The 24,701-nt window shown below is 36.2% G+C and overlaps 1 protein-coding gene across 1 annotated transcript; it reads left to right on the top strand.

Annotated features, from left to right (window-relative positions):
- Positions 1 to 496: 496 nt before the first annotated feature.
- LOC113232414 (facilitated trehalose transporter Tret1-like) lies at positions 497 to 24,690 on the top strand. The gene is made up of 12 exons (XM_026467126.1): positions 497 to 577; positions 5,793 to 5,873; positions 8,785 to 8,856; positions 13,601 to 13,803; positions 14,932 to 15,118; positions 15,669 to 15,833; positions 17,080 to 17,216; positions 19,487 to 19,579; positions 21,200 to 21,311; positions 22,012 to 22,126; positions 22,887 to 23,039; positions 24,013 to 24,690. The coding sequence occupies exons 1-12, from the start codon at positions 514 to 516 to the stop codon at positions 24,041 to 24,043; spliced, it is 1,413 nt and encodes a 470-aa protein (XP_026322911.1). The 5' UTR covers positions 497 to 513; the 3' UTR covers positions 24,044 to 24,690.
- Positions 24,691 to 24,701: the final 11 nt, after the last annotated feature.

The raw sequence follows: 24,701 nt of genomic DNA, 5'->3' as shown, positions 1-24,701 counted from the left end.
TTTTTCAGTCTCAAGATTTTCTTTCAACGCCACTAACAAGTTAAATTATCAATCAATTATCTTTTTTTAGGGTCAATGTCCAAGCTATGGTCTTAGAACAAAATTGGTCTAATTAAAGTCTTGTAGAGACGGATCTTATTTGGTCTTGAAAGGCGTACTAAATTCATTACTTTTTACTTAAATATATATATAATTATAAAAATCAATCTAAAATTAACCGAATTAAGTGAAAGCAATATTCATGACCTATCTCCGACCTTGCTAGCATCAAATTCATTCAATAGCTTAATCTTGTCACACTTTTGATTAAGTTTTTGTGCAACATGTCGATTCTGACAAAAAATGTGAAGGGAATCAAGTATCAACTCAAGACAAAGCGGTTTCTGATCCAGTGATCACAATTAAACGCAATGGCTGTATGTACGCACGCCCTTATCTCGTAACTTTGAATAAAAAAAGTTGAAGAAAAAAAAAATTGTGTTCTTAATTTGATTTTTCATCAAGTTTTTTATAATGATGGAAGCAGTGAAACGATTTGTGGGTCCAAAATGGCGGCAATATTTGGCGGCTTCTTTAGGTATGTGTTCTATGATTCCTTAAATTCTAAATTTTAATAAATAAGATACACGAAAGCAATAATAGTTTCATTATAATGGTTTTTTATTTATTCAAACAATCATCAATCAGTCATACATTTAATAATAGTTATTTACATAATATTTCTCTTAAAATGGTCCTTTACAGTCAGCAGTTATCAGCAGTTTATTAATAAATTATAATAATAGATGAGACGGCTACAGCATGCTATTTTGTGGAGTTATTTCTATAGCATTCTTCTTTTATATATATATATATATATGTAATATAGTGTTACTAGAATTTTACAAGTTCAGCATTAATTTAAGTACCAAGATGGACTGTACAAACGATAACAAAGTTCATTCAATGCCAATTGTTTCTAATTTATGAGTTTTAATTTGAATTAGTAGATAATTAGTAATATAGTTATTGTTATTGCTAATATTTTACAAATAATCATGAATAAGCCACGTCAATACTTACTGCGTAACAATAAATATTAATGAGATAGATGTTCTCGAATTAGGGCATTCCCTATTCTAGAGAAAGTTCATTTGTCAAAATTTTTGGATCGCGACACCTCCTCATCTTGTGTCCATAGTATCCACATATAACCACAGAGCTACTGAAGTCATAAAAAAAATAAAACACCAAATAGACTGAAAACAATACGTTCTAGATAAATCAGAACACTAGGTATTTCCCGGTATGTACAATGTAAATACAAATAAGTTTTTTTATATGGGTACTACAAACTACAAATGTATACACTTAGTCCTACGTATTCAATGTAGGCAAGATTTTTAAGCATGCAATTAGGACACACTTAAGGCGAAATGGTATAGTCGTTGCATAGGCCTTGAAGCGTGTGAGGCAAAGGCGGAAAAGCACACCTTACATCTATTGCACGATTTTTAAAAATATGCTTTTTAGAAATAATGTAACTAAAGCGGGAAACATACGGAGAGCGGGGGGGGGAGCGGGTGCGAAAAAACGATTTCTCGTATGGTCGTAATATGTTAAAACGTCTATTTTGTGTCTCACTTCCCCTTAAGGTAGGTAAATGGTATCTCAAACCGGTACGATGGGCCGCACCTTAACATATACAGGCTGTTATTTTAAATGCATTACATCGGAAATCGCGAAAAAAACTTACTCTTCTTGGTCACTAAAATGTGTTTCAAAACAAATGTTCATATCCACTCGATCAAAAATAAATAAAAAAATATTGGTCCAGATGATTTTTTGTTCGCAATTTCAAAGTCTCCATAGCCAAAGTTCTTTTTAATAATAGGTGGCATTATCCTCTTCGTGTGTAATTTAATTAGTTTTCAGTCTATCAAAACTCTTTGTTAAAAATTATACCTTATACCATTTATGTAACGTTCAATTTGCAGTTTGGTGTTTTAAGTGACAAACTAATATAACTAGTTTGTTGGCTGAGTGCACGAGCCCCCACCAACCACAATTACTATTACCGCCACCACTATCATAACTTCACAGTTTAATTGCTTATTAAATAAATATTGCAGAGGAACGACCATATTCATGCTACGAGAGGACATTGAAATTAAAAAACATCCTGAAATTAGGATATTTTCTCCGTACAGGGAAGATGGTTTCTCCGTACCACCAGTTTGGGATCCTGTATTTCCTCTGATGAAAAATCCCAAACAGACATACGACTGCAGTACTAATTAATATGTTTTAGTTTATTCTAATTTCTATTATTAATTAATAATAAATTGAACTTAATAAAAATCATTCAATAAAATAATTTGTGAAACTATTAAGTTTTACATTAGTAGAGTAAATTAGAATGTTTTCTTTGTAAAATTAAAAATAAGGTATTTAATTAACAACTATTGTAACTATGGTGAAAAATAGGGTGGTTTGCATTAATATTACACATAACTGGTTGAAGACTGTACCACCTCAGTCAACCGTGACCATGGGACCTGTAAAGGCCCCGAAATATCGGTTTGTTTGAAAAAACAAATACACGCGATTTAAATCCGAAAAAATAGTTTCATTTCCTATGTGTAACAATCGCGAAAACCTAAGAACTCTATAACAATATTCAAATGAAGTTGCATTTATGTAGGGAGTAATCGACAATATTGGAAGATATGTTTTTAGCGACTTTTATTAATAGGCTCTTATTGCGAATATGTAGGGGTTCTCTAAGCGCGAATGTTCTGTCGTCGACACATCAAACGATATTGTCGTTAAATACTTATCTTTGATCAATTTTATTTTACTAAAATTGTTGCTTTCCATAACGTCTCTTAACAACACATGTATGTGACATTAAATTTTGACGAAAATGAACTATTTAACAAAATTTTAAATCGAACTATGTAAACCTTAGCCTTGAGTAGACTGAAATTCTAGCTTTCGGAAAACACAGATCTCGACAATGTATTCCATTCTGTTACCACAGTAGAAAGGATAAAGCATAGCGCTTCGTGCAAATGGGTGTTAAGTTATAAGCATGGAGTGTTCTGGATTTTCTAGTAGACCGACGGAGGAACGGTGAGGGTGGAACTTAATTGCTAAGTTCTTTCGCACACTCTCCGAAATATGTCGATATCAAACAGCCACTTTATGATCTCATGTATTATAAAATCTTCAGTTCCTGTTCAGAACCTGTTTTTCTTCATTGCACTGCAATGGCATTGTAACGCAATCTTGAGTGTCTCATTCGGGAATTATACGATCTTAAAATGTAAAGATTTACTACTTCAGACTTTAAAATAGAACTAGAAATAAACAGTTTTAAAGTTTCCATTTTTTTAGCCGAAATATGTCCGGACCTTTTTGTTCCACCCTATATAAAAGTAGCTCGTGAGTCTGTTGTTGCTACTCTACAATGTTTATTTAATAAGTCAATTAAACAGTGAAACAATACATATACAGGTATAGATATAGATATAGATATAGATAATATGAATATGTAAACGTTTAACCTCCTGTATATATTTAAAAGCAATTAAATGTTACTATAGAGAAGTACTACTTAATAGGCTGCAGTCAACAGAACTCTGCGTTTTCTACTTTGAACATTGAACAGTATTATTGTAAAAGTTAAATTTAGCTGTGTGACGATATGACCTCCTTACATCGTCATCCCACCTTTTTATGACCTTTAATCTGGTTTCTGGCCACTTGTTTTCAAATTTTGAATCGTTCTTTAATTCCTTTGACTCGCTATTCCCATTTTGTTTCGGTCCGTCGTCACTCTCTGCTCAATCGCGGTATCGAGCAGTTGAGCTGTAATTCTTAATTGTGCTAATTTTTGACGCGTTTACGTAATCTCTTGTGAGATAAATATTGAAAAGATTACAAAAAAACTTTAAAATATTTTTTATAAAACCCGATTTATTTCCGCTATTTCTTTTTCTTTTTGAATTTTGAACTTTAAACTAGCCAAGCGAGATGTGTGGAGGCTACTATACTCTCCAAGCTACAATACAATCAACAGGACATGCCACCAGCGCCAGCAGCGCGTTTCAACTGTTAAGCGTAAAGAGAGACATATTGTTTTCCGTACATCAAGTAACACCTACTTTACATTCCTTGATGTACAAGTATATCAATCTGCATATTGACTGAATCAAAAGAAACATCTTCATTTATTTATACGTGTGGCGCACTATAAGTTTCCAGAATGAAAAAGAAAAAAAATATTATAAATGGTCAGAAATGAATTTATTGTTTCTTAAAATATTCTCCGTTAGCGTTAATGCAGTTTTTCATACGAATGAACCAATTTTGAAAACATTTATGCCACTCCTCCGTGACAATATCTCAAACATATTTTTCATACTCTTCGATAGCCTCTTCAGGTGATGAAAATCGTTGACCGCGTAACTGGTTCTTAATTTTTGGAAATAAATAAAAGTCACAAGGAGCCAGGTCGGGACTGTAAGCGGGATGGCTCATAAGGTCAACGTTGTTCACCTTCAAAAATTTATTTGTCTGTCTGGCCGTGTGAGAACTGGCTTATCGTGGTGCAAGATGATACGGCGTTTACGGTTATTTTTACGATTTTTTTCAATAACTTCCGGCAAACAAATGATCGTGTACCAATCACTATTCACGGTACAACGATTCTCCGAAGCAACAATAGCCACGTCCAGTTTTATTAAAAAAGAAGCAATCATCCGCTTAGAGGCACTTTGCACGCGCGCCACTTTGGTTAGTTTCGGCTCATCTCGAAAGACCCTTACACTCGATTGCAGCTTTGTTTTGGGATCGTAACTATAAATCCATGTTTCGTCACCTGTTACTACGTCCCATACCAAATTTGACGCCCCTTCGCTGAATCTGATAAGTATGGCATTGCACCAAGTGACGCGATCCGTTTTTTGAGCCTCTGTCAAATTGTGTGGAATCCACCGAGAGCACAGCTTTTTCACACTCAGATGTTTGTGTAATATTGATTGTATTTTACTCATGCCTATGCCTAAAGATAGCCGAATCTCATGCATCGATGTTTTTGTTGTTCACTGCAGTGCCACACGACCGCGTTTGAATTCTGCAAACCAGCTATAAAAAGTCGTCTTGCATGGTGCTTCATCGCTAAAAGCAGTTTGAAGCCGAGTGAAGCTCCGCTGAGCTGTTCAGTTACACTTAAAGTCGTAGAAAAGCATACTACGAAAATTTTCACTAGTTAAGTCCATGGTGACGTAGACAACGAATTTTTCTTTTTTGTTTGTATTCTACTGCCATAGAGTTCCATTTTCAAATGTTGTAATTACTTTTTAAATATTGTTTATGTAAGTGGCCAGTTCCGGAAACTTATAATGTGCCGTATGTATTGAATGTCAATTTCAAGTTTCCATAATACTCGAATGTCTGCGAAGCTTTGACTTGCAAAAACAATATTGTATCAAATTACATTACAAAACATTACTTTTGTACACACGCATAAACATGTATACTGTGGTTAATCACAGTTACATTTGTACATACTGTCAAAAATCTTATAGAAAATTAAACCTTACCTCATTTCCATAACATTAAAGTATGCATTTTAAAATATACCTACCTACAAGTTTGTAAACCTTAATATTTAGCTGAGTGAATAACCTAATTACAAAGTTGATATTCTTTCTTGTGAACATGATAATGGTTATCAAACTTTGCAAATGAGAATCTCCTCTCCATGTCGAAAACGTTAATAAAATAATTCAAAATCCTTTCTCTAGCGAGCTACGGCAGTCTATGCACAGGAATGTCTATGGGATGGACATCGCCAATATTCCCACAACTGCGAGGACCCAACTCGCCACTGCACTGTGATTCCCCCATAGGCCATAAATCAAAAAAAATCATTGGCTTATCCCGGTTAGATCAACTCACTAAGTTAGTAACTAGTTAACAAGCTTCCAAAAACTATAAATATCAATGTAATTAGGTCACGTTATCATTCACTTTTGTGCATCGGAAGTGAGCGCATCGCGAGACTAATTATCACCACGTGTGAGTCATCGAAACTTAATCACTTTGTTTTTGAGTGTCACTATTCCAAATCAAGTGTTTACGTGTTGTGAAAGCATGGAGATCCAAGAGCATGGTATGTACTTTTATTATCAATTTTTTTTAATTTTTTTTATGCATATTTTTTTTTATATAATTTTTTTATTGAAGGCAGTTTTTTGGTGAAAATTTTTGGCATAACTTAATTTCCTTTAGACCTACAACTTTTGGCTGCGCTGAGCTGCACCTGAGGTATATGGTTTTTGAATAAGGAGTATGTCCTTATTAAGAGCTATAAGTTTCATTTGCATCTTGCTGCCTCTTCTTGGCTTAAAGGGGTGTCAAAGTATGCATGTCCATAGTATTGAATTTTTAATTTTTTTTTAAGTTCAGCTTTCATATTGTTTTAGGTACATTTTTCAAATGTTCTGTATCGAGGATGACAATTTTTGATATTTGGCACTCTAAAGTGGGTAATCCAAATGAAAAAATGCAACACGTCCTGAGCACTTTGACCGAAACATCATCCCTTTCTGACGACATCGAAAATATTGATTTAGAGACTTTAAGCCTTAAAATTAAGAATATTTGTAAACGAATTTCCCACTACTGGGCAAAGTCGAATCGTACTAGATCTAAATTCTTAGAAAAATATTCAGATTGGCTGCATGTCGTTGAAAATATTGATGTACAGCGAACTGAGTTACGTGTATCTCAGAGCTTTGACGAAGTTAAACCATCAACTTCTTCATCGCATGGCCGTCCGAGAATTAACTTTGACGACACCAGTAAACGTACAAAAAGGAGAAGATTGGCTAGTTTGTCTAACCAAGACCCTTCTCTTGTACAGTCATTGCTCAATGCGTCCGATAGCTTGTCTTGTCCTGAAATCGATTCTAGCGAAGTTTTATCGCTCATTGTTGAAGCTCAGTTAACTCGACATCAATATATATTAGTAAAGAAATTTATAGACAATAAGTTTTCAAAAACCATTTTCCCATCTTACCAAAGTGTCGTGGAATCTAAAAAACACTGTTATCCTTCAGATATTACTGTTACAGAATCATCCGCCGAAGTCGAACTTCAAAGTTTATTAGATCATACTGCCAATCGGATTCTCAAGTCTCAAAAAGATGTTTTGGATAGTGTACCTAATGAGTCTCTAGATAAGATATCTTTGATAGGGAAATGGGGTTTCGATGGCAGTACAGGGCATTCAGAATATAAACAGTGTTTTTCTGACTCCACTCTTGAAGACAGTAGCCTGTTTGTTACTTCGTATGTGCCACTTCAGCTTGTTTTGACAACAGATAACAAAGAAAATTCAGTAGTTTTGTGGAAAAATCCTCGTCCTTCATCAACTCGATACTGTCGTCCTATACGCCTCCGATATTTGAAGGAATCGACTGCAGTGTCAGTTGAGGAAGAAGCTCATTTTAAAGATAAAATAAGGAACTTGCAGCCTACTGTTTTCAAGGAAGAAGATCGCGAATATCGCATTACTCATTGTTTGCAACTTACTATGGTAGATGGTAAAGTGTGTAATGCACTTAGTGGTGTTTCTTCATCAAAATGTTTTATTTGTAACGCCTTGCCCAGTGAAATGAACAAAATTGACGAATGTTTAAATAAGGAAGTCGATGAGAGTAAATATGAATTTGGTTTATCACCTCTTCACGCGTTAATACGTTTTTTTGAATATTTTGTTCATGTCGCGTACAAGTTAGATGTTAGGAAATGGCAAGCTAGGTCCTCTAATGACAAAATGCTTGTTGCTGCAAAAAAATCATATGTTCAGACTCAATTTAGAGAAAGATTAGGGCTTATAGTGGATAAGCCTAAAAGTGGCGGAAGCGGAACATCAAACGATGGTAATACAGCCAGGCGGTTTTTCTCGAATTCAGAAATTTCCGCTGAAATTACTGGGATCAAGAAGGATCTCCTAGATCGTTGCTGGATCATCCTTCAATGTTTAAATTCGGGATATAATATTAATAAGACGAACTTCGAAGAGTTCGCTTTAGAGACGGCTCGGCAGTTAGTTGCCGAGTATCCGTGGTATAACATGCCTGCTTCCGTTCACAAAGTTCTAATTCATGGTGCTAATGTTATAGATTACGGTTTGTTGTCAATCGGAGAGTTGTCTGAAGAAGCAGCTGAAGCGACTAACAAATACATCAAGTCTTTTAGAAAAAATCATACGCGTAAAATGAGTCGCATTGTGACCAACACAGATTTAGTAAATAGGCTGCTTCTTCATTCAGATCCCTTCATAACAGGTCTACGAAAGTTACCTGTTAAAAAAAAAGGTGTACTGTCAAAAGCTGTATTAGACTTGTTATGTATTTAAAGTTAATATTGTTGAGATTTAATGTATTTTGGTATAATTTGTGTTTTGTTTGTATTTTGTAAAATGAACTTTTTTATGTATTTTTATTGTTTTAATTTATTCATTTGTGGTTATTGTTAATACAAATAATCATTATTTACACAGTTTTACCATTAAAAGTCGCAGTATAAAATGTTTTAGATACATCGTCTAAAAACAAAATTACTGCGAGACATTTTTACACCTAAATATTGTCAAATATTTTTTAAAATGTATAATTTTATTAATTTACGTTTACCTAATCATATTTTAACGTAATAAAATAAAAAAAAAATAATAATTTCGGAGTTACGTATTTATGACCGCCTTAGTATGGAGCGTGAATCACCGTGCACTGGCTGAGGAGCCTACGTTACAACAGGAGTCTTGGATCGGATCCTTACTTGTGCTTGGAGGGTTGGCCGGTGAGTAGCTGACTTAGAATTTATAAACATGAAATCTTACTCTCTTTTTCTTCTTGTCGATGTAAGAGCGGTTACACGCGGCGGCTTTCAGCAGCGATGCAAACTGCTAAGAGAGATGTTGTCCTCTGCCAAGCGATTCTTTAGCAACGTGGTCCCCTTGTCCTTCTATCGAGTCTATTATGTTCTCATGTACCATCATGCGTCCTCTTTGGTTTTCAATTCAATTCAATTCAATAATTTATTGCAAAACCATAATGTACATAATAAGATGTTACAAATGTAGTGAGACCAGTATTATCTCATGCATCGATGTTTTTGTTGTTCACTGCAGTGCCACACGACCGCGTTTGAATTCTGCAAACCAGCTATAAAAAGTCGTCTTGCATGGTGCTTCATCGCTAAAAGCAGTTTGAAGCCGAGCGAAGCTATGTTAACTACTAAGATAACTTTAACTACTTTCAGATGTTACAGCTTTCATTTACTCTTGTTAGTACCTTCAAATGAGAAGGAATCAATCCTGTTTCAGAGCGGTTATGATCCATGATTACGGGTTAAATATCGGGTGAAAAAGAAAAAGTTACACCTTGATAAGAAACCTGTAAATGGTTATAATTCCTGTTCTACCATAACGCAGCTCCAGGGACATTCCTATAAGTTCTGATTTACAACTTTGCACACAGAGCGCAGCGCCGCCGCGTTCGTTGTTTGTAACTCGTCAAATTATTGATGAAAAAAAATGTTAAGCCGACAATAGATAGGAGGTCGGTTAACGAAGCTAAATGGACATATTACGAGACGTAGGAATGACAAATAGTCGCCTTACTTTCTCAAGCTCGTATTCTAAGGCACGAAGTTACTGAAATGCAAAAAAAAATGGATTATATATACAAAGTTTGCACACTGGCTTTTGCCTATTCTTAAAGTAATGCAACCAAATTAACCCTCTTGATAAGAAATTTAAAATAAATGGAAAGTTTTGCCATCTCCTGAATAATCACGCTTTATAAGATACGAGTTTGAGAAAGTAAGGCATCGAAATGGTATGCGGCAACTTGTGACTAGAGTGTTCTGACATGGTAGATTAATTAAAGCTTTGGTGATTGGATCAACGTGCACGGATCAAACCAATTCAAGGCTCTTTTAAAAACATTGCAAATTGACAGCGTTTTCTCAATTTAAATAAATTTATATAGACGTAATATATTTGAAAATTGTGTAATATGTTTCATTTAAACATATGAACATTTAAATTGTAGTATATTTTAATTGAATAAAGCTATCCTCTAGTATACAGTCTTAGAATAATAACGCATAGAAACCTAGTCACCTAGTCCGCACACGCTAAGTGAGGCAAATTGAAGCGCGCCCAAAGGGCCTACACGAGCGGGCGGGCCTTCATTGAGCAAGGTCAACTTGCATCGCGAATAGATCAAGAATTTTAGCCAAAAATGACGAAATGTGCGGTAAATGAGTGTAAAAATACGTCAGACAAACATAAAATAGAAACTAACATCACATTCCACAAGGAAGTAACGCGTTTCAACTTGTATTTTTATATAAATGTTCACTAAAACCGAAAATTAACCTACTACTAAAACTAGCCTACTATATGAATCTGATTTTTGCCTCACTTGTGACAGTTCGTTTGATATGAAACTATCATTCTATGCGTTATTATTCTAAGTATACAGTCTGTCAGAAATTAGCTTATGCAAAAACGCAAATCATCACACATCCTAGTTGCAAGTCTAATAAATGTAACTTTTATTAATATTAGTCAGATAAATATACTTTATTGGTGTACCTATATCGAGATGTGAGCATCCTTCAGCGAGATCTGAGACGGACGGATTATACTCAGTAGAGCTTTCGGTCTCCCTGCTTTTCCAAATCTCGGGAAAAAATCTAGACTCGTTACGATCTCCAAAATCCCGGGTCAACGAGACTTTTGAGACTGTTTCAAACGTAGGTTTCCATATTTATAGGGTTAGGCATTTAAGTAGTCGAAATATAACATTTTAATCAAGCTTTTTGTTAACTAATATTATTAATCAAACCTATAGGCAATGCACTGAGTTGTCTTGGTAAATAAATATTTTTAATTTTGTTTAGAGAAAACAAATACCTTTACAGAAGTAAAATTTAATATTGCCCTTTTGCTACTTTAACAAAATGTACTGTACGTAAACCTGTACCTACTTTGCTTGGTGCTAATATCCACTATCCCTTTACAAGGTCTAACAAATGTGCTTTGTTGTGCGTATAATTTATGTTTTAGTTAGTTAGTATAATATCATTGATCAGTGGGATTAATTTTTATAACTCATTGGCCTTGGTCGATATTCTGCTTAACAACGATATTTATAAATGAGATACCTACAATAAAAAAAAATCTTTTTTGTGCGCACTTGGTTCACATTATAACAAATATAATGACGTTTTTATTTTCAATACACCAGGTATATACACGTATGGGAACACTTTGCAAGTATTAAAAAAAACAAGCTTCAAAATTAAAACTGGATTAAAACGCATAGTATTTCAGTAGCAGCACTGGTCCTTGTGAAAGAGTTCGTCCAGGGAAATACCACCATCTTACCTATTTCTGCCGGCAAACAGTATGGTGAGCATTACTGCGTTCCGGTTTCGGAGGGTAAGGGTGTTGGTGAAAGTACAGGCACATGGGACTTGTCAACTAACGTCTCAGGGTGCCGCAGTGGCAGTATCCATCAAAACTTTGCGATTTAAAGCTCTGAGTGTCAATGCAACTGTTATGGACAGGTGTGTCGCTTACCATCGGGCGCATGACTTCGTCCCGTCACTTGGTATTAAAAAATAGGTTATGTATATGCATATAAAGATGAATCATCAATACATGTTATCACGCCTGTCTCCTAGTCTATCTCTCTACTCTCCAGAGTAGGCAGAGGCCATGGACCTCCACCTGCTACGTTCCTGATAAATCTCCTTCGCCTCCTCCACTCCCATCAATCTCTTCACACATGTCCGTTTAGTCTTATAACCCAGCCTTCCAGCCCATCAGGACATCCCCAATCTGATTTATTTATTTATTTATTGAAGGACATCCAACAGTATACAATTCAAACTTAAATATATGTAATATGTACACCTAAGTCTCCCTCTCCTCACGCCTCCGTCCACATTCGCACTTTGAATCAATAAAGTATTACAAAGATTCACAAAAATACTAAAATCATAACAATCCTTTTATATTCGCGGTAATCGGTGAAGATAATGATTGATCGCTTCGATCAATTCGATCACTCCATTTCGTTCCAGAGTACATCTTGGCAAGGACATCGATATTTCCATTCAGACTACATTTATTTAGTACCATTGCGTTTAGATAATCTTTTTTGTTTTGTTGTTGTTGTTATTACAGCGTTTAAATTGGTATCAATTATCTATTGAAACGTTTAATGCAGTTAATTTGAATCACGGAAAACATCTACGTGATAAACAATAACAACGAAACATCTGTATTGGAAATTTTCCATGAAATTCTGTCTGTTTACCATGTTATTTTAGGGAAATCACCTCTTTACAATCCATCGATAAAACTGTCAACAACAACTACAGGACTCTTTAAAATTTTATGAAAGCTGGCAACCCTGCAAATGTGTGTCTTCAAAAACAACGCGTAACATACACATGAAAAAAAACACAGTCGAATTGAGAACCTCCTCCTTTTTTGAAAACGGTTAAAAAGTAATTTATAATCACTTGAAGATAGGGCCTTATTACAACAACGGTGCGGGGTATTGCGTTGTTAATTGCGCACAACATCTATTGGACAAGAATATGAGACTGACTTGTCAAACGACTGACGACAAACATGGCGGCTGTTAGGCAGGGTTCAAAAGCGTAGATTGCTCTACGCTTGTGAAGCCAGCCTGCAATACTCCACCGCGGACAATCCAATCAATGGCAACTTTAGTTGCAGAGGTTCCCAAACTTTTTTGCCTCGTGGACCACGTGCCAATTTTTTATGTTTTGCTTAAACTGCCTCTGTGGCCGAACGGTTACCATGCCGGACTGCCACGCAGAGACAGGTTCGATTCCCGGGCTGGGTGAAATATTTGTATAGCCTACATTTATTTCTCTCGTGAGTTGGGGTGTAATTTGTGATATCTATATGTACGTCCAGGGCACCCGCGACACAGAGCTTCCCTAGTGCGGAGTTATGTTGAGTGTATGCGTTATTATTATTATTATACATGGGTACCTACTATATGTGTAATGTGGATTATTCCATTTGTGTAAAACCAAAATGTTGGTCACGAGCTAGTCCAATGGGTTCCACTCTCGTTGACCCCCATATTTAGTAGCATTAGAACTCCTTGTGAAAAAGTTCGTTCAGGGAAGTACTGCCACCTTACCTATATCTACCGCCAGGATGAAATAACAGCATTAATGCATTCTTGTTTTGAAGTTCTTGTGAATTTACAGGCACATGGGACTTTTCAACTTATGTCTCGGGGTGACCAGCGCAGTGGCACTGTACTTTGGATCTTTGCGATTTAAAGCTCTGAATGGCACTGCAACTACTAAGGATCATATATATCATAAAAAAATATTTAAAAAAACCAAAAATGCATTCCCTATTTTTTTCATTGACCCCTTGTAAGGTAGACTAGATCCTGGGGGCAATACAGACCACTTTGAAAATTTTCGGTTTAGGGGCTATATTGACAATGTGTTAAGTACGCCACTCTCATTTCAGGTCCCATAATTACAGTTCCTCTATCAAGATACATAGGACGGCGATGGCTGGTGATGGGATCGAATCTACCACTCCTACTAGGCTGGCTGCTAGCCGGGGTAGCTTCGGACCTGCCCACCTTATACGTTGCTAGGCTTATGTGGGGCTGTGCCACGGGCATGCAGTTTGCTACTGTGCCGCTTTATATTGGGGAAATTGCAGAGGTACTTTAAGTAGAGCAGTACACATATTTATTAGCAACCCGAAACACATTTCTGAGTCTGTAGTTCTCTTGGACTTCCAATTCAAAACCAATGTAACTCTCCATCTATTCCATTGCCAACATTAGAATTTGACTCAACGAGATTGAATCGATTTGCCTTTTAATTACGTGAAAAACTTAGACAGCCGCAGAAAAACTAGAATCGTTAACATTTCCTTATTTGATGTGAGAATAAGGTTAAGAAATCTGACTCGTGATAACCAGAACCATACAGGTATCGATATCGGTACCAAAACAAAGTGGAATCATCATTCTTAGTTCAAAGAACTTTTTTAAATTTATTTATCCTTCCAATGACATTTCTACAGGTAGAGTTAGAATCCAATACTATACAAATCTAGAAAACTCGGACCCACTTCGTATGTCACTTGTGCACTAAGTCCCATTCGAATCCGATAAAATACGAATATCACCTTACACCTAGAGATAAAATTTATAGTTATAGTTCTGAATAGTCTGTCTGTATAGTTCCGTATTCGGAACTAACGGGAGACTTTGATTGCTCCGCTAATATTATAGTCACATAAACTGAAGTTACCTGAATACAGTTTTCGATATTTACTTACATTGTATCTAACACATATTTATTTATTTCATTTTTAACAGACTTTTACTACCTTTAACATAATAATGTAACTAGCAAATTAAAATTAAATTGGCCAGCGGCAGATCCCGTAACTCAAAGAATTAATAGAATAAAGAGAGTGATTTATTTCAGACCATGATCCATAGTAATGTTAGCACGTGTAGTTGCACCCAATGTTGTTGGTACGGCAACAACGGCTAGGATATGCCCTCTTGCGAATAATGGCATGAAAGCCGTCTGTGTGCGCCTCCGCGGACAATTAACGGGGCACTAACCCTAGCATAACAAACTGACTTAAGACAATGGTGATGATAAGCTAGGAATGTGAACACGGACGGCGATGTCGACCAACAAACTATTAAATCCACGGAAAACCTTTGATCTGATAAATAGACAAGCTTAAGACCACAAATTCACAACACTGGTGCGTTGTGCGGGGCGTACAAGGTTTGCGTGTGGATCATGGGTGTTATTACTTTTCAGGATCACAATCGTGGTGCTCTCAGCTCTTTATTCCTTCTCTTCATCAACGTAGGCTTCCTGCTCGCGTACGCCATCGGCCCCTTCACATCGTACTGGGGCCTCACAGCCTGCGGGGGGATACTTTCACTCTTCTACGTGCCTTTCACGTGGTTCATACCTGAGACACCATTCTTTTTAGTATATAAAGGTAGGTTCGTTCAATTTGACAACCACTCCCTTGGTTTACCAACAGAAACGTACTTGTGTACTAGTCTCGGAATTTTTTTAAACCAAAATTGTAGGGGAAAACAATTTCCTTGCTTTTTTTATAAAAAAAAATTAAGGGTATATTAATTTGACCTCAATCTCACCTAATGGAAACTAGTGGTGAAATTACAGGCACATAGGACCTGTCAACTTATATCTCAGGGTGACGGACGCAGTTGGAGTGGCCCTTAGATCTTTGCGATTTGAAGCTTTGAGAACACTGCGACTGTTATGGACAGACGTGTCGCTTTCCCCCAGTTCATCCCGTCACTTGGTATCAATAAACAAGTGGCGATAAGGTCGATGATGAAGCCTAAATAATGCCTATTCTCATTCTCGCCTCGAAAAAGCCTTAGTTATAGCGTTCAGGGGAATACGTATGCAGGCAGGGAATTCCACTCTATAAGTGGAACTTTTTTCTCTTTCAACTTATAAACTCATAAGCAGGAAAAATAAAGAAACTTAAAGCACCCTCACTAATGTATTTACAGATCGCAATACAGAGGCATCAGATGTGCTAAAAAAACTCCGAGGCACCTCGAAAGAGGCGGTGCAAGCAGAATTGGAAGGTCTGCAGGCCTTGGTCGCCAGGGAGTTTAAAGAGGAACCCAAGATTTCTGACTTGTGGGCTACAAGAGGCAACGTCAAGGCTTTGGGTAAGTATATAAACATACCGACAAGTTGTGATACCTGTAAAAAGGGTTCTGACATACTACATTTATTCAAACTCTACGTTTCCAGGCTTTTTTAAGAATCATTGTTCGTACAAATCCGCAATATATAGAAAATTTGACATTTTAAGAAACATATTTTAATTATTTATATGTTATAACCACACTGGTGTTTTAATCTTTTATAATATTGATCATGAGCTAAAATTATTGTCTGAACTTTGACAATAAATAAATATCAATAAATGGTATTGTGTGTTACGAACTAATTTATAAATTAACGCTTCCTAATACCGGTAGATGGCGCTGATCGTAAACACAATAAAAGCATAGCCGGAAGGTATCCACAAAATTCTGCAATAAACGCCATCTAGTTGATTTATTTGTTATCACTAGAAATTAGGGTAGCTATGATAAATTGCAGCTTGTTAATATAAAACAAATTTTTTAGTTAAAAATATAGCTGTTTGATATTTTGTGGCGATAGGTCATCGAATATATAAAAAGAAATAGAGACGAAATGTCATTTAATTTGTTTGAAAACTATTCTGCCATATCATTACGGTGACAACTGCGCTCCGATTGACCAGCCCGAATTCGAAATAATTGACGGGTGTCGTCAATGGTTTCACTTCAAAATCGACCAGTTTAACTTGAGCTTTGCTATAATGGACAAAAATTGAAAAATTACATATTTAATTACCGATGTGATTCCGTTTGTTTTGTAATTAGATGTTTTGCTGTTTTTCCCACACCACCGAATGGTACAGCCCCACATTGTTAGAGATATTATCTTTATTACAATAAATACAGAATATTTTTGCAATATACGGAGACGTATGCACAGGTCAGTTGTTGGCGCTGTACTATTTCAGTTTTCTAATTTTGTTGATATTTAAAAGAGTTCATATTTAAAAGTGATATAAGGCCCATTTGCCTGATGAGTTGGGATGTATGGGCCGTATTTCGTCTCTATTTCTGGTTATAAGTATACTCGATGCAATAGGTACTAAATACTCGACTACGCTGATGAAGCATGGTGACACATTAGTGTCACCATGCTTCATCAGCGTTTAGTTTAGTTTAGTTTAGCTCTTAAAGTGCAATACATTTACAACAAATCATATAAAAATGTAACAGAGACAATTTGACTGTAATTTCGCTACATATGACATGCAGGCATCTAAATCCCTAGATTATAAGTAAATATAGTATTACAATGCTTTGCCAGGTATCTGCGTGTTCTTGGCAATGCTGCTTCAGCTATCCGGCATAGACGTGCTACTGTTCTACATGGAAGAGCTGTTGGTCAAAGTCGGCACGAAAATCTCCGCTTCTGACGGCACCATCATCATGGGAGCTGTGCAGGCACGTATTTTTTTAGGGACTCTATAATATCTGTTATAAGACGCCTGTTAGAGGTATTGTATTGGCCAATTAACTCAAGACTTCTATTGTAGATGTAGAGTAGTTCTACTTGAACTACTACTAACTAATTGCAGCACGATCTGAAAGACTTACGAAATAAAACAAACAAAAGTTGAGAAGTGATTTAGACCGGACAATATTATTCCTATAATCGGACAATAATAATATTATCGCACTATGACCATAGGGTATCTAGAAAAGTACGTGTTCTATACAAAACAAAAACATACTTGCTTGAGTCTGAAGCGTGTAATTATATTTAATACAGTCAAAAGTAATTGGGCATTTAACGCTTTTCCCTCTCTCCTTTGCTGTGGGTCTTAGGATGACAAACGAGTATATAACCAGAAATAGAGACTAAATAAGGGCCATCCATCCCTGGCATCTCATCAGGTAAATGGGCCTTATATCACTTTTAAATATCAACTCTCGTTTGTGCTGAAATCACAAATTAGAAAACTGAAATAGTGCAGCGCCAACAACTGACCTGTGTGTACGTCTCTGTATATTCCAAAAATATTCTATATTTATTGTAAAGATAATATCTCTAACAATGGGGGCTTATTCCATTCGGTGGTGTGGGAAAAACAACAAAACATTTAATAACAAAACAAACGGAATCACATTTCATCGGTAATTAAATATTAAATATGTAATTTTTAAATTTTTGTCCATTATAGCAAAGCCCAAGTTAAGCGGGTCCATTTGAAGTGAAACAGTTGACGACACCCGTCAATTGTTTCGAATTCGGACTGGCCAATAGCAGCGCAGTTGTCACCGTAATGATTTGGCAGAAGAGTTTTCAAACAAATTAAATAACATTTCGTCTCTATTTCTGGTTATATACTTGATGTAGGATAAAGGAATGCTAAAAAAAGATCGAATTATGACAATACGTTCATATGAAGCACTGGCCACATATACCAGAACGTTTAATTGAAATAAAAAGATTGTTGAGTTCATTCCTGTAACAAATTTAAAGTTCTGGGCCCCAGGTCCACTAACTGTTAGTTACGACATTTAGATTAGAAGGCAGTTGAGTAACAAATCTGCCTTTGAACAACACTCGATGAACAGTTGGTGGACCACAATTTTTTTTTAATTAGCCTATTCCCACGTGTCAAACCAAAACGATGCAAGTCCGAGTACACAGTTCCCGCTCCGGCGCACGCGTGCTGGGCTCCGTAATCACCGTTTTACGACTAGCCGTATTCCATCGCGAACAAAAAGGTTTGGTGGCACCTTCCTCTGTCGCACAGTTGAGAAATGAAACTTCCTTTCAGGGCGTGTATTCCCGCCGTCTTACGATATGATCTTGTAGGCATGCAGGGTGGAGGTGGCTAGGGCAATGATTGTATCAACACTGCACTAGGTTCCTTCACGTTTGGGTTCCATTTTACATCAGGTGGAATGGAGTCATCTGCCTGTCATGTATAAAAAAAGCAGTGTTTTCTAATTTCATTAAAACAATAATCTTTCGGCTGTTGTGAAAAATAATTTATTCATTTTTAATAGATACAGCTTATTTTGCAAAGTAAAACTATAATGACTGAATAGAGTTCTTTAATATTGAATATGGAAAGTAAGTTATATAAAGTTAGTTATATCTTTATGTTATATATAATGTTATAGTAAAATGCATGATTTTATGTCATGAACCTCAAAAATTACCAAAAATAGAAAAATTATTGACATTACAGTGTATTTGTTTAACACGGTAGTATTGTGTCCTACTGTTGGGCACAGGTCTCTCCTGTCGAGTGCCACATATCCCGGTTTGACACAAATGTCAAGCCTTTCCCTTATATACGCAGTAGAGCTTCTTGTGAAAGAATTCAGGGAAGTACTACCACCTTACTATTTCTGCGTTCCGGTTTTGAAAAGTAAAATAATAGGCACATGGGACTTGTCAACTTGTGTCTCAGGGAGACGGGAGCAGTGGCAGTGCCCCTCAGACCCTTGTGATTTAAAGGTCTGAGTGCCACTGCAATTGTTATGGACAGGCGTGTCGCTTACCATCAGGCGCACGATTTGTTCGTCCCGTCACTTAATGCCTACTTATATTAAAATGTAGCTCAGTTGGTAAAAACGGTGGCCTCGGTGTGGCAACAGACGCTGGTTCGAGTCCAGTCAGATCGAAGAAATTTTTCAGTGATATTCGATCATTGTATGACAGAGAATTGTATTTTAACAAAACACATATTCAACAGGTGGTAACAAGCTGCATTACTCCTCTGGTAGTGGATCGGTTGGGAAGAAAACTGCTAATGTGGACTACCTCTCTGGGACTCACTATCTTCCTTGTAAGTTTCGTATACAATACTATCAAAACAGATTTTTTTAAACCAGTTTAAATTATTAAGGCCAGTGTCACTAACTCGGATGTTTAAGACGCATTTTGTAAGGTACATAACAAAAATAGTGGAGATATTTCACAAAAAGTCAATAATACATTTGATCGAAAAGCTACATCTGCGTCAGTTGTGACACCTGTAAACGTATCGGCTGCGGTGAGAAGGTTATTCAAAAATCCTCGCTAGTTGTTACTAGCGGCGACGAATGCCGAAAGTCAGCACTTGAGCTATAACAAAAAACACTCGCCAACTCGGTAACTTGACCTGGCTCAGTTGGTAAGAGGGTAGACAGATATGTCCATTTTAAAGCTGTCATCTTCCTCTGACCAGTCAGCCCGTGACCATGAAGCGTTTAACTGTTCCGAAATATCGAGAAAATAAGAAAAAATCAGTGGTAAGTATCGGGGTAAGAAACCTATAATTAGTGATAATCATTTAAACAAATTGAAAATGCTACAATTTTTCGATCTAATTCGCGTAAATTTGTTTGTTCAAACAAACCAACGTTTCGAGCCCTTTACAGGTTCCATGGTCACGGCTGACTGAGATGGTAAAGTCATTAACCAGTTATGTCTAATATTAACGTAAACCACCTTATTTGTCACTACAGTTGCAAAAGCTATTAATTTAAATACCTTATTTTTTTATTTACCAAGGAACAATAAACATATGGAAATACTTAATTTTAGAAATAAATATTTTAGAAATAATTGCCTATTACGACCCTTTGTGCATCCATTGATCACAAAAACGCGAGAGTATATTAATTCCCCAAAGAACCTGAAAGAAGAAAAATGTTGGAAAATGTAGAAGTTGTAACTTTATCATTCGAAAGACTGACAAACTAAAATTCTATGGGTTTCTGGATAATGTGTTTCTAAACGTGTTCCTATTAATAAATATCATTGAAGTGGATTAGTTAATATACAAAATAAGATCAAAGTTCACTTGCATTCACTCTTAAAAACTATTAATATATATTATCACGCATAAGTGGTGCCACTAGTTAATTAAAATGAAAGTAAATTCCTCCTATTCCGCGAAACCAGTAGCAAATTAATTTACTTCCATTTTCATTGACATGGATTTCCGCAAAGTAACGCCTGAATCTATTCATTTTTGGCGTCACTAATGTCTATAGACTTACAATTACAATACAATTTCAGTCTATTTGGCGTTTTTTCCATGTCGAACATTATATTGGCTATGGTCACATAATTGCACATATTCATAAAACACACACATTTAACGAAACGCAGTGTTCAACATAAAGCAGTGTTCAAAAATTTACTTTTTTCGTTTATTTCTTTTAATTTTCTACTTATACAGATTTGTCGTTCGAGGTTCATTTTGCGTTCTTGTTAATTTTGTGACCAATAAAAATAAAATTTGTTTAATTTAAATGTTCTTCAATAAAGCTTGTATGTAGTAAATCGGTGTTAAGAGATGTTAATTTAACTGCTCCTTTATGCTTCTTAATTCTTATTTATTTATATACAAACGTTACTATTTTACATTCTTACTTTTGTTTGTTTCGCTAAATGTATTTATATATGTGAAATATTTCAGGGCCTAATCGGCGTGTATGCATTATTAGATTCATACTACAACTACGACATGGGGTCGTGGGCGTTCCTTCCGCTCCTCTGTCTTATTATCTACATGATACTCTTTACTTTGGGTAAGATGCAATCGTTTTCTTCACATTATATAGTTTTAGTGTCCTAATTCAACTTAAACCTAATTACATAAAATTAAAAACATGACTTAAATATTTGAACATGAGCTCAGAACGTGAACACTTGAGTATTTTATGTAGTGGTACAAGTGGGACAAATCAGTAAAGTTTATACCACCTATGGGTACTGGTTGATGATTCAAGTGGTACGGGGGGATATCGAGAACATAATACACTCCACATTAAATGCCATAAACTTAAACAATGTTTTTATTGATTAAAAATTATCATGCAATTCTGAAACGTATACAGTCGAGATACTAAGGGTCACTTTCATAAAGTCCTTGTTAAAATAAAACTGAGGAAAATTTTTCTTCAATGATCACAATATTTTTGCTCTTTTTGAATAAAAATGCACGGTGTCTAGAATTATGTGTCCGGGAGTATATTATATTCGTTAACACTAAAATTCAAAAAAAAATAAATACAAAATGTAACTTTTTGCAGCAAAAGTTTATCTTTTCAAGTAACGAAATTTAATTTTCGACTCAAAGCCCTGGTAATACTGAAAAAGACTAAAATAAGCTTATCATCTCTGATTCAAATTTGATACATTACTCATTATTTTTCAAGCTTTGTAATTTATACATAAGAACAAAGTTATCTGTGAAAAAAAGACGATTTTTGTGACTTACGATTGCAGGTGTGGGCCCGGTACCCTGGATCCTGGTGGCGGAAATGTTTCCGGTGAAGACCAAGTGTTTAGCCAGTGGAATAGCTTCCTTCATGTGCTGGCTGGCTGGTTTCATCTGGACCAGGTGTGTTGCTTTTGTTCCATCACATAAATCACTGCAGGAATCGATCCGATCGGGTAGCCCATCCGCAATATTATACGCCTCGACTCGGAAAAGACGCAGGTTCCAATCGGGAGAAGCAATCAAAATCAAGCTGCTGAGGTCCATGCCTTTACCAAATAGACCCGTTTTGAACAACCCAGAGACATAGATTTTTATTGCGGAGACAAAAGCCGAAAAAACCAATACAAAATATCAATGAGTGACTTAATCTTTAGCTTTTTTAAATAAAAAATTTACACGCGCTTGGCCACGATCTCACCTGATTTTAAGCGACGATGGTACGCGTTTGCTCAAAAAATGCCTGTTCACTCTAGCCTTGAATAGCCCCAAATTGTACTTTTCAGCAAACACAGATTCCATTCCTTTGTCGTACGCATCAGAAAGGAGAAAATAAAGCGCTTAGTGCGAATGGGTGGTATATCAACGACATAAGGATAGAGTGTTCCGGACCTTCTAGTCGACCGAAGGAGGTTAGTTGACAGAACTGACCCTACTTTGGCATAAAGACACAGGTTCCGAATCTAGTCAGACCGAAGGAATTTTTCTGTGTGTTCGATCTTTGTACTAATAATTATAACAACCCATAGACATCCCACTACTGAACCCAGGTCTTCTCCAGCGAGAAGGTCCGCAATGCGGATTGAAGACTTCACACGTCTTCGTTGAGTTTTATTACCTTTCTAAGACGAGGTAACAAAAAAATCATCTCTCCGTGAACCAGGTTCTTTCGTGACGTAGCAGCATCGTATGGCATCTACACCGCTTTCTGGGTACTAGCTGTGTGCTGCGGCGTCGGCTTTGTCTTCTCCGCTACACTTCTCCCCGAGACCAAAGGCAAGACCTTCGACGAGATTCAGGACATGCTTAATAACAGGTAGTTACTACTTGACCGAATTTTATTAATTTAATTAAAAACAATATAAATAAAAAGAAATATAAATTTGACAGAAAAATATTTTTAATATCTTAAACACCGAGCGTCCGTTTCAATTCTGTAACGAAGTGCGCGTGTGGGTACAATTCTGTGCAATTCGAGTGCACCGCGAGATTATGCGAATGTGTACGTACGTACACGGCACCAAGCATGCATGCACATAAATAATAAACAATCAATAAATAAAGCACACACCCGTAACCCCGCACTAGGGAAACCCTGTGTCGCGGGTGCGATGGACACCCACATAGACAACCACAAATTACACCCAAACTCACGTTATACAATAAATGTAAGCGATACAAATATTTCTCTCGGCCCGGGAATTGAACCCGGGACCTCTACGTATGGCAAATCAGTATGGTAACGGAGGCAATACATATAAGCCGAACTGCTACGTTTGTATGGAGTTTACGAGATTCGCTCATTCATTAATTCATTCTACGTTTGTGCTGGAAGTGGACACGCCACAAATATTCAATCACCTCAAGTTGTTAGCGAGACTGACTGGAATTAGCCGGTTTACCGACAAAAGAATTGGCATTATTTCAATGGAGGTCATATCCGCATGATATCGTGCGCTAGTTCTAGATACTTCCGTTTTTTCTATTTTCAGTTCTATTAATAAAGGCGAATAAATTAGATTTTACCAATTTGAAAGAACTAATTTACTCTGTAGAAAACATTGATGCCAAAAGTCGACATCAGTACCTCCACCAGGTCCAAAGGTACATCTACATTATCGTCATTGACCTTCTCTACTTTTTCTTTAAAATGTTATGGCACCATCGAAATAATCGATAATTTCACCAATGCCAATAAAGCCGTTACACATCTGGCTGTCACACACGCATTTCATGCATTTCATTTTTTATATGTTGAAAAAGTTTGTGATATACAACTTTTTTTACAGGTCCAAAGAGCCGAAACCAGTGGCAGTATAGAAGTAACCGTTAAGCCATATGATATCTACTGTATTGATCAAATTTGTAAATATTTAATAACTTAGCATCATACACAGTGTCAGGACGATTCAAGAAACAAATTGTTGCAAGGGCGAAATATATCAGTCTAGCCTGTAGCAGTCCGTCAGCTAACCGTGTTGACTACATGTGTATATTGTGTCTTTCCTGTTGAATATTGCATTTAAATTGTCTATCAAAAGTTTGTCAGATTATTAGTACAAACCACGGTTTAAATGGCAACACTGAGCCGGAATGACAGAATACCACCGGACTGTCTATCACTTTACGCGGTACACCCACTGGCAATTATTAATCAGTATTCAGTCTTGCGTAGCATAATATCACTCTTCTGACTAAAGATATTTTTCACCGCTTCTTGCCCGTGGACCACCTGACTTGTTCACGTGGGTGGACCACGGGCAATTATTTCTTCACGTGGTTCACTTATTAACGTAAAATACCGGTTCTATAAAGAGAGGGATCACATGTTAAAGACTAATTTTTTAGTTTATATTTTCCACTCCTCGGTTGAGAAATAAGTGCCACAGAATAATATATAACATTATGATAGACATTTTCTGAAATAAATGAAAAAAAAATCCAAATATAAACTGTATACATTAATATTTTATTCTAA

The sequence above is a fragment of the Hyposmocoma kahamanoa genome, unplaced genomic scaffold (genome assembly GCF_003589595.1).
Source record: "Hyposmocoma kahamanoa isolate Upper Pololo Valley unplaced genomic scaffold, ASM358959v1 76, whole genome shotgun sequence".
Taxonomy (NCBI): Eukaryota; Metazoa; Arthropoda; class Insecta; order Lepidoptera; family Cosmopterigidae; genus Hyposmocoma; species Hyposmocoma kahamanoa.
The sequence above is the reverse complement of the archived record's forward strand: the minus strand, read 5'-3'. Positions and strand labels throughout refer to the sequence as shown.